The sequence below is a fragment of the Tachysurus vachellii genome, chromosome 8 (genome assembly GCF_030014155.1).
Source record: "Tachysurus vachellii isolate PV-2020 chromosome 8, HZAU_Pvac_v1, whole genome shotgun sequence".
Taxonomy (NCBI): Eukaryota; Metazoa; Chordata; class Actinopteri; order Siluriformes; family Bagridae; genus Tachysurus; species Tachysurus vachellii.
The window spans coordinates 27,793,023-27,804,001 of NC_083467.1; the positions used below are offsets into that span (position 1 = coordinate 27,793,023).

The window sequence follows — 10,979 nt, forward strand, 5'->3', positions numbered from 1 at the left end:
AATAATAACAACAACAGCAATAATAGTAATAATAATAATAATAATAATAATAATTAAATACAGTAGTGGGGGGGCACGGTGTCTTAGTGGTTAGCACGTTCGCCTCACACCTCCAGGGTTGGGGGTTCGATTCCCACCTCCACCTTGTGTGTGTGGAGTTTGCATGTTCTCCCGGTGCCTCGGGGGTTTCCTCCGGGTACTCCGGTTTCCTCCCCCGGTCCAAAGACATGCATGGTAGGTTGGTTGGCGTCTCTGGAAAATTGTCCGTAGTGTGTGATTGCGTGAGTGAATGAGTGTGTGTGCCCTGTGATGGGTTGGCACTCCGTCCAGGGTGTATCCTGCCTTGATGCCCGATGACGCCTGAGATAGGCACAGGCTCCCCGTGACCCGAGGTAGTTCGGATAAGCGGTAGAAAATGAGTGAGTGAGTGAAAATACAGTAGTATTTAGTAGTACAGAGTAAATACAGATTAGGAAACAGTTATATTTTTGTGTATATATATATAACTTTTAAATCTAAACGGATAAAGTCTTAATGCATACAGACTGTTTTAGAGAGAGAGGAGAGAGACTGTGAATGAAATATTGCGATATTCACCGCTGTATTTTACTTATTTATTCATTTTTGTCTGAAGATATCAGATATATCAGAGATTATATATATATATATATATATATATATATATATACTGGTTTTGGTCACTATGGCAACAACTTTAATCTGCATCTGTGTAAGATTAGTATAGTACTTTACTTATAGTAAAGTTATATAGTTTTATATATATACTAATCTTACACAGATGCAGATTAAAGTTGTTGCCATAGTGACCAAAACCAGTCAGAAAAGCAGTGGCTGCCAACCCACACTAAATGTGTGTAATATTATCCTTAACGTTAGAATTCACTCCTGAGGTTTTTGTTTTTTTTCAAATAAAAGACGCTGTTCCTGTTTCCTTATTTATGTCCAATTCCAAAAGGAACCGGTGAATCCAGTTCATCTCTCTGTCTGTCTCTGTCTGTCTCTGTCTCTCTCTCCCTCTCTGTCTGTCTGACTCTCTCTCTCTCTCTCTCTCTCTCTCTCTCGCTCTCTCTGTCTGTCTCTCTCTCTATCTCTCTGTCTGTCTGTCTCTCTCTCTCTGTCTATCTGTATCTCTTTCTCTCTGTCTGTCTCTCTCTCTCGCTGTCTCTCTCTCTCACTCTCTGTCTGTCTCTCTCTCACTCTCTCTCTCACTCTCTGTCTGTCTGGCTGTCTCTCTCTCTCTATCTCTCTGTCTGTCTTTCTGTCTGTCTGTCTCACTCTCTGTCTCTGTCTGTCTGTATCTCTCTCTCTCTCTCTGTCTGTCACTCTCTCTCTCTCTCTGTGTCTCTCTTTTTGCCTGTCTGTCTGTCTTTCTCTCTCTCTCTCTCTCTCTCTCTCTCTCTCTCTCACTCTCTCTCTCTCTCTCTCTCTCTCTCTCTCTCTCTCTCTCTCTCTCTGTGTCTCTCTCTTTTTGGCTGTCTGTCTGTCTTTCTCTCTCTCTCTCTCTCTCTCTCTCTCTCACTCTCTCTCTCTCTCTCTCTCTCTCTCTCTCTCTTTATTTTTCCCTCCTTCTCGGTCATAATTTCTGTTTAAATCCGCTTCCTCCCATCACTAGTAAAGTTGAATCACAGATGCGAAATAAAACCCAAAATAAAAAAGATTAAAAGAAAAGCTGACGTTATCAGAGGAAAAACAGACAGGTGCGGAGATGGAAAAGTGGAAAAGTTTGACAGGTTGCAAAGAGGAAGTGTCACTTCGGGTTGCCAGTTTATACTTTAACAATCTTCTATTTATGTAAAACGGATTAGTGCCTTTCTTATGAATTAGTGCCTTTCAAAACGTTACAAAAAAATAAAAAATAAAAACGTCTTACAAAACGTTATGGATGTAATCTCTACAAAGACTTTTACCAATATTTTTAATAATAATAATAATTGTGAAAAGTTGCTTTTAGAACATATTAAATATTCCTTATCTGGCAACCCGGACTGGCGCTTAAAAAGCGCACGGTAACTTTTTTTTCTTTCCTTTTTTTTTTTTGACAAGCTTTTTTTTTTTTCCACTTGTGACCGACGCTGATCTCCTAATGAATGCGTCCCGATCGCAGTCTTATCGGAAGACACCCGACTTATTTAGGAGCTGCCTGGTTTTTGCTGTATTTAGTTTCTCTGCTTTGGGGATTTTTTTATCCATTTACCTTCTAATCCTTTTCCCAGGGGACCAGACAAGGTAAACACCTCTAATACTGACAGGTGACAGGGACTAACACTTTGTTAGTAATGCATCCTGTTACACTTTATTATAAATCTGTTACACCTCCTATATATATATGTGTGTGTGTGTGTGTGTATACAGTATATATATATATATATATATATATATATATATATATATATATATATATATATATATAGAGAGAGAGAGAGAGAGAGAGAGAGAGAGAGAGAGAGAGAGATGATGTACACTAATAAACAGTAAAAAAGGTGTAGTTCAAGAGAAGGTGTCACCTGGGCAGAGTGACAGGGTGTAAGGCACAATTTCAGCTCTTGCAGAGTAAAACAAAGAAACACGCCAGATAATGAACTCATAAACTCTTAGATTTACATTTATTTTGTCAAAATCCTTCCACACGGCCTTTATCGGTGCGCGTGTTAATCCGTCATCTGCTTCGAGAGCGAGTTCAACACAGAAGAGGCTTGCAGAACTTGTTAAGATTCGGTCCAGTGCTCTCTAGGTGTTCATTCTGCAATGCAAAGGTTCATTCGACACTAAGACCTGAATTAATTAAATATAATGTATATAAAATATATACATAAATAATAATTATTCTTTTTTTTAAATATACAGAAGTATAATTCACTGCTAACTTTTACACCGTTCCGGTCTTTAAACGTGTTAATTCAATCCTGTTTGAGTTATTTGAAGACTGTAGATGTTAATTTCAGGCTTTGGATATGAATTCAACACGTTAGAGAATGTTTTGAAGCTTTGAGATTCGGTTCAACGCTTCTTGTGTACACTGAACGCTGTACACTCGAAATACCGGAATTGTAAATGTTTATAAGTGTTAATCCAACACTATAGATCTTCATTCTGTACTTTATTTCTTACTGCGACACTGTAAAAGTAAATAAAACCCTATAGATTATAATCCAGGTGTTAATCCAGTGCTCTCTGATTTAAAAGTTACTTCAGTGCTGCAGGATTATAATCCGGTGCCCTGGGTGTTAATTTAGTGTCGTGAACCTTGCTGTGAGAGTTGATTAAACATTGTAGGTCTTAATTCTGTGCTTTAGGTGTTAATCCAGTGTCGTACGACTCAAAACATTAACGTATTTTCTAATCTAATGTCTCAGGTGTTAATTCTGTGTGTCCCAAAGTTTTCTGTGTAAATCTAACAGGTTGGTGATAATAACACAGTTTTGGGTGTTAATTGTACGCTTTGTAGATGATTGTCCCCGTGCATTCGATCTTAATTGTACTCGTTGCAGATTATAATACGAGTTTTTAGATTTTAATTGTACACATTCTAGATTGTATTCCAGTGTTTTTAGTGTTAATTCTGTACTTTGGATATTCAAATCCAGTGTTTAAGGTGTTAATTCTACACTCTAGGTTATAATCCAAGATTTTAGGTTTTAATTCTACACATTGTGAATTATAATACATTGTTTTCTGTGTTAATTCTAGATTTTAGAGAGTCAAAAGGTTTTAGGTGTTAATTGTTATAGATTGTACTCTATAATCCAGTGTCAGAGGTGTTAATTCTACACTGTATTTTATAATCCAGTGTCTGAGGTGTTAATTCTACACTGTATTTTATAATCCAGTGTCTGAGATGTTAATTCTACACCATAGATTATAATCCGGTGCGTTAGGTATAGAGTCGTCTGATATTTGACACTTAACTTTGTTGCTAATGTATCATTTTATTTATTTATTTATTTATTTTAATATCTCAATCTTATGTTTATACTCACATCTGACCCTGGATCCTAAAAATAAACCGAATAAACGAATAAATCACCAGCTAACGCAAACGTGAGGGCTAGTAAATGGCAGGCCGCTACGCGATTGGGCCGTGTTTTAACACATGACGAACAGTAGATTTTTTTGCCCCACACACAACCCTGTGTCACACAAAGTGCACCGAAAAGAGTGAGGGAGAAAAGCGTGAGCCGGTAATTAACACCTGTTTTAAAACGAGCAAAACATGTATTCAGGAACTCATTAGGAACTCGGACACCGTGAACCGTCGGACCGTGCGTGGTCGAGGTGCTTCGAGGGTCTTGGAGCCTCTTCATCCTCGCCTCATTAACGTGCCTCTTTTTTCTTTTATATTACAAATGATCCTGTAATTATTCAGCTTTCATTTCAGGCCGAGGTTTTAAACACAACTCGCAGCTGTGTAGCAAAGAGTCTTAGATCGGATGAGGATTTGTGAAAGTAGGAATTATTCATCGTGCAGGTTCTTAAACACACACACACACACACACACACACATACAAGTCTCTTTTAGCGAATCTAGGTGCTGAGGCCTTTCTGTCTGTGAGTCTGTGCACGTGTGAAACACTACAACAGTCGCGTCCTTTCGATTTTGAAATAATTTTAAATTGGAAAACGCTGAACACCGTCACCTGATTAAAAATCTCTTAATATATTAAACAATAATCAACATTCTTTACTTCATCATTCATCATGCTGTATTTGGTAACGATATAAACTCAGGCATCTAAATCTCCATCACATTTTATAGAAAGATTTTAAAGATAAGATTAGATTTATTTATTTTTATTATATATATATATATATATATATATATATATATATATATATATATATTTATTTATTTATTTAAATATTTTTTTCTTTGTTTTTTTTTTTTTTTTGACACATTTTAGTGAACCGAGTGCAAGGTTTCACTCCTTAAGACCTGATTTACTTGAGATGCAGAAAATAAGAAATGGAGACGTCTTTTATCCTTTAAGAGCGATAAAGAAATGTAAAAAAATATCAAAAAGCCTCGTTCTTGAGAAAAAAAACAATTGTTTTAACACGAAAACTTGGAAAAATGTCTGTATTTGGTAGGTTTTAGATGTTATTCACTAATTTGTGAATTTATACTCAACAGAATGTTTGCAGGTTTTGTGTCATGGGAAATAAGAGTGAGAGAGAGTGAGAGAGTGAGAGAGAGGGGGGGAGAGGGAGAGAGAGGGAGAAAGAGAGAGCAAGAGAGAGGGAGAGAGAGAGAGAGGGAGATCGAGAGAGAGAGAGGGAGAAAGAGAGAGAAAGAGAGGGAGAGAGAGAGAGAGAGAGAGAGAGAGAGAGAGAGGGAGAAAGAGAGAGAGAGAGAGAGAGAGAGAGAGAGAGAGAGGGAGAAAGAGAGAGAGAGAGAGGGAGAGAGAGAGAGAGAGGGAGAGAGAGAGAGAGAGAGGGAGAGAGAGAGAGGGAGAGAGAGAGAAAGCGAGAGAGAGAGAGAGAGAGAGAGAGAGACATGCAACAGTTTGTCTTTACCTTCTCTAACCTGCACCTCCTTCATTTTCTGCTTGTACGGTGTGAATAACTTACAAAAAAAAAAGTGAAAATACGACGACCCGCAGCTCTTTTTTTTCTTTCTTTTTCCTCTTGTGAAAGACGTGCGGACTATATATAGTGCACGAAGGGATGATTTAGTCTTTGTTTTGTAGAAGAAGATATGAGTCATCCAGTCGTAGTGCCTCATCAATACGGTGCATAATATAGATATTTTTTTTCGATTATTAAGTCATTCATTGACTCCTGAGGCTGGGGTTTGGTCCAGATGATGATCTCACTGACGTGTGACTTTAGTTAATGAGGTAAACATGGACACGATGAAGACTAGACTGTGAATAGTATATTATATTATGTAGATATTTCTCGACTCTTTTCTGTATACGTACAGTGTAAAACCCAGTGAATTCCTTCACAGTGCTCTTGAAGTTCTCTGTGCTAATCATCAGCATACTCCGCTTGGTCGTTTCTATCTTCTTTCCAGCATGTCTTGTGGTCATTATCACATCTTATACGTCTAAACCGTGTGCCTGTGTGGTCACGTTTACACAAAGACCAAGCATTTGGTTGCGCGTCCCAGATTCACAGCTCAGATCTCTTGACGGTTTCTGTGTTTCTCCTCTCCACAGCTCGGCCCCCGCATCACGGTCATGGAGGCAACTGATGGCTATCTAGCGAGTAAGTTTGGCTTCTGTCTCCTTTCTGTCTTGATGTGTTTTTCTTCGGCAGGGAAATGAATACGAACGCGAGATTATTTTCGTAAACGGGTGTAAAACGTTGTGACGAGTGACAATTGTTTTTTATTTTGTTGTTGTTGTTTTTTTTTTTTTTTTTGGGAGGGCGATGATGATGATTATGAAGATGGTGATGACGATGTATGACATGTCGTGTTACCACACACCTGTGCAATTTCAAGAGTTTGCGTTCCGTTGTTATTGGAAAAAAAAAAGATGTATTTGGAGATCAGAACGAAAGGTTTTTTTCGATAGTCATTATTTCCAGAGAAACCTTAAGTTTTGAAAAATTATGCATAATATCAGAAATTAACTGCTTTGTAAAGTGTGTGTGTGTGTGTGTAGCAGCAGTGTAACTGTGTAAAAATATCTGTATCTTTATCAGTTTAGTATTCCAAATAACATAACCTATGTTCTGAACCCAAAGTGGGCGTGACCTAACTGAACACGCAGTTCTACACCCCCCCACCCCCACCCAACCCCAGTTGTTTTAAGTCTCTTTTTCTTAATGAACACTGATTTTCTTTTCTTTTCTTTTCTTTTTTTTTTAAATCTTGCTTTGGTAAAAACTTTTTCTTTATGTTTGTAACATTTTCGAACAAATGTAAACTCTTTTTATTAAGCGTTTCTCTAGTAACAGAAAATTTCAGATCGTCATCCTTGCCTGTTGATGTGTTTTTTTGTTTGTCGCGGATGTAAAGAGCGGTCTCTCGTTAAAACCGAGTTGTTTACGGCTGCAGTTCTGTCTCTGTCTGTAGGTTTATTTAGTTGTTTGTGTAAACTTCTAAAATCCCATCAGACCGTCGATTGTTTTTTTTTAATTATCAAACCGCTTTCGTCACATCCCGATGTCTTCTGTTTGATGTGAGCGTTGACTAAATAAACCTCTTTACTTTTGACACAATCTTTTCTCGTCCTCCTCTATGATTGGCTGATTGGATAATCGCACCTACAGTACGTGGCATTGTACCTATAAGTGTTCCTATTAAAGTGGCCAATGAACGAGTGTACAAGCTTATGTATTGAGCTAAACAGGCAAATCAAAGTAGAATTATAAACCAATTACGAAACAGGAGATAACTTTTATTTATAAATTTATTTGTTTGTTTGCCCTCTGTTACAATTCGTAGCGTCAACTCAAGTCACGTGTCATCAAACCGACGCTCGATAAACACCGAGATGTAGAAATATCTTGCTAAATGCTCTCTCTCTCTCTCTCTCTCTCTCTCTCTCTCCCTCTCTCTCTCTGTTCCGTTCTGCTCTTGGCTCCTTGTACGATTTGTTATCAGCTTCGGTACCAGGTGCTCAGTGGTACCTTCCCACCTCCCCCTACAGATTCCCTCAGATGGAACGGTCTGATAAATCAGAGAATTCATGGTGTGCAGGTGTACACTGGAAAACAGAGATGAGCTTCTACAGTTAGTTGCAACAGCAGAAAGATTAAGACCGTGGACGGAATAAAACGTCTGTGGGGTTTTTTTAAGTCGTAGGCGAGCTTCATGGTCGATGGTGGAATGTCAGAAATGTCCGACCCAAAGAAGTTCCTAATCCCAGAAACGGAGGAAACAATGCGTTTAAATGGCAGCGTGTATAAGCATCATGCTCTCGACTACACCTCTGCGTCTGGCGTTTTTGTTTGAGGTTCTCGTTCGTCCGTCTCCTGCGGGACCTGCCTATCACCTGTCCACATTTTTTTTGCTTCTATTTCCAGATCCTAACACACCTGACGCTCAGCATTCTGCAGCTCTTGATTACCTCAAACAGGTGTGCAGGTGTGTGTGTGTGTGTGTGTGTGTGTGTGTGTGTGAGTGTGTGTGTGTGTGTTTGTGTGTGTATAAGTGGAAAAGAGCAAAAATGTGGACAGGTTAGAGTGTTAGGAGGTCGGCTTTAACTGGGGGTAAAAAACGATTTTAATTCCTTTTTTTAACACCTCGCTTTCGTATTCTGTATTTCACCTTAAAGCACGTGGCAAGAAAAACAGAAAGTAGCTTGTCCTGAAGCGTTTCTAGCTTTTTTTGATAAAATGAAACACTTGACACGGTTTCATTTTACTGCACTATACTTTTCACTTTTACTGCTTTAATATCAGAAGAAAAAATCTTTCCATCCTCCTCATTACATTACCTTATTAAACCTCGCTGCATTCCTCCGTAGCCATATCTTTTTTTTTTTTTTTTTTTTTTTTTTTTATGTCTTAGCATCAGCTAGGACGGCTCCGTCTCTAAATGGCTGACAGAGCTGAAATTGTGGATCGAAACGTGTGTTCAAGTAAGAACCACACCCAATACATGTCACTCTCAAGTCTGTCAGTTTGGTTTGTCATGTTAGCTATAAGTTTAGAGAAGAAGAACGATGCTAATGCTAATTCTTCAGTATCATCAGTAACTAAAATCTGTCTGATTGGACGTCTTTAGCTTCAGTGAGTGAAAGATTTGAAGTTGTTCAACATTTTCCACAGTATTTCTATGTATTCACATGAGGAGTTGCACTTCTAGTCGAGTTTTTATGTGTCTGATATCAAGATCCAACCTTTAAGGATTTACGATTGACAGAAAGAAACCAAATGAGCGAATCATCTGATCTAAATCACGATCATGAGTGAACATGTTTGTGAACATGTTTGTGGTTGTTGACTACAGAATTTCAGAGCTAAAGCTGCAGGGCCAACATTTACTGTACACCTGATAACCAGAATTCTGCATTTAGCAACATGCTAGAATTTTGACTTCTTTGCTAATTTTACATATTTTTAATCATGGATTGAATCAATAGTTAAATTTAACTTAAAATAAATAAACCTCCATACATTTCTAGCTGACATTTTTTTACTCACTTTTTTACCTCACAAACCTGAAGTTTAGTGTTAGCTAAGCTTCGCTAATGCGGTATTTCTAGCATGAAACATGTATGAACTCATATTAATCCACAACCAAGGCTTTATGTATTTATTCATGAAATAAACAACATAGCGATATATCTATGTTTCTTCCGATTTGACGCTAAAGAGTTAGCGTTGTTGAATGTCTCTGTGATCTTCAGGATACACTTGCTAGTACTTAGCACTTTCTCCCATGAGTGTAACAGAAGGAAAAACATATCTAGTGTGTTAGGACCTTATTGCAATTTTAATGCCAGCATCCTGACTGCTAGAAGGCAGAGTGAACAGGCTACGAACCTTGTCGATCAATTATTTAGCCCTAATCCCTGTGAGGTCTAGACGTCCAGACGAGGACAGAGGAGACCGTACAGCTCTGCGTCCTCACTCCTATGTGTTTTTTTTTTTATTTTTATTACACACATGAAATGTCAATTTAAAGTCATTTCTCCGAACTGGATGGAAAGGAAGGAGGAAAAAAAAAGTATAACCAGCCGGCTAAATCACCACAGTGAGAGTAGTGAAAGTTTAGTGAAATTTTGGCTGATGTATGGAGCGCATTTATTCATTAGTGAATGCTTTAAGTTTAAATCAAATCAAAACACTCGAGTTCCTTTTACGGAACTGACATGTTTTTAAAGGGAAGGTTTTTTTTTTGCCATAAAAAAGTTTAGCTTGAATAAGACGTTCAATTCTGTTCAATTTTATTTATATGGCGCTTCGTATCTTAAATTCAGAAGTTCAGAATAAAAATGTGATTATCACTAATGAAAAAGCCTGTGGTGACGGTGGTGAGGAAAAACTCCCTGAGAGATCATTTGAGGAAGAAACCTTGAGAGGATCCAGAGACAGAAGGGAACCTCATCCTCATCTGGGTGACTCTGGAGAGTTGGATTATAAAGAAAGTCCTTTTTGTAACTGTGTACATTAAGTACAGTAACTGTGGAAGTTGTGTAGTTGTGAAACCGGGAGCTTTGAATTTTTTAAAGTTGTCAATATATTGAATTTTTCTAGTTTCTATAAAGTTTCTCTACTTCTCTATAGCTGCTTTGAGACAATTTGTGAATTGTTAAAAGAGCTAGACAAGTAAATCGAATTGAATTGAATTGTAGTTTTATCATGAATTTTCGTTGAGATGAAACCTTATAACGATTAATGATGGAGACCCGAGGGCAAATCTGAAGCGATGGAACACAGTTACGTTCTGTGTTCACTTTATTACACTCCTTAAATTATGTTGGTTCCAGTTCGAGCTTTTCCGAAACTCGATGCAGTCAGATTGGGGCGGAAAACAAAAAACGTCCATTTTATTTTAGGTTAAAATTTCTTAAAATGGGGGCACGGTGGCTTAGTGGTTAGCACGTTCGCCTCACACCTCCAGGGTTGGGGGTTCGATTCCCACCTCCGCCTTGTGTGTGTGGAGTTTGCATGTTCTCCCCGTGCCTCGGGGGTTTCCTCCAGGTACTCCGGTTTCCTCCCCCGGTCCAAAGACATGCATGGTAGGTTGATTGGCATCTCTGGAAAATTGTCCGTAGTGTGTGATTGTGTGAGTGAATGAGAGTGTGTGTGTGTGTGTGTGCCCTGTGATGGGTTGGCACTCCGTCCAGCGTGTATCCTGCCTTGATGCCCGATGACGCCTGAGATAGGCACAGGCTCCCCGTGACCCGAGGTAGTTCGGATAAGCGGTAGCAGATGAGTGAGTGAGTGAGTGAGTGAGAATTTCTTAAAATGTCAGTTCTTAAAAGCAGTAAAATAAATAAAATTTAAATGCTTTTGCACTGAAACAAAGCAAGTGTAGGTTTCGAAATAAAACAATAAAA

General features: G+C 38.4%; 1 protein-coding gene across 3 annotated transcripts in view; it reads left to right on the top strand.

The window, feature by feature from the left end:
• Nucleotides 1-2,082: 2,082 nt before the first annotated feature.
• ikzf2 (IKAROS family zinc finger 2) overlaps nucleotides 2,083-10,979 on the top strand; it is a 51,433-nt gene continuing 42,536 nt past the window's right edge. For all 3 annotated transcript variants that reach the window (XM_060877111.1, XM_060877112.1, XM_060877114.1), the window contains exons 1-2: nucleotides 2,083-2,247; nucleotides 6,180-6,228. In XM_060877111.1, the coding sequence (XP_060733094.1) occupies nucleotides 6,201-6,228 (28 nt within the window). In that variant the 5' untranslated portion in view covers nucleotides 2,083-2,247; nucleotides 6,180-6,200. The remainder of the gene's footprint in view (nucleotides 2,248-6,179; nucleotides 6,229-10,979) is intronic.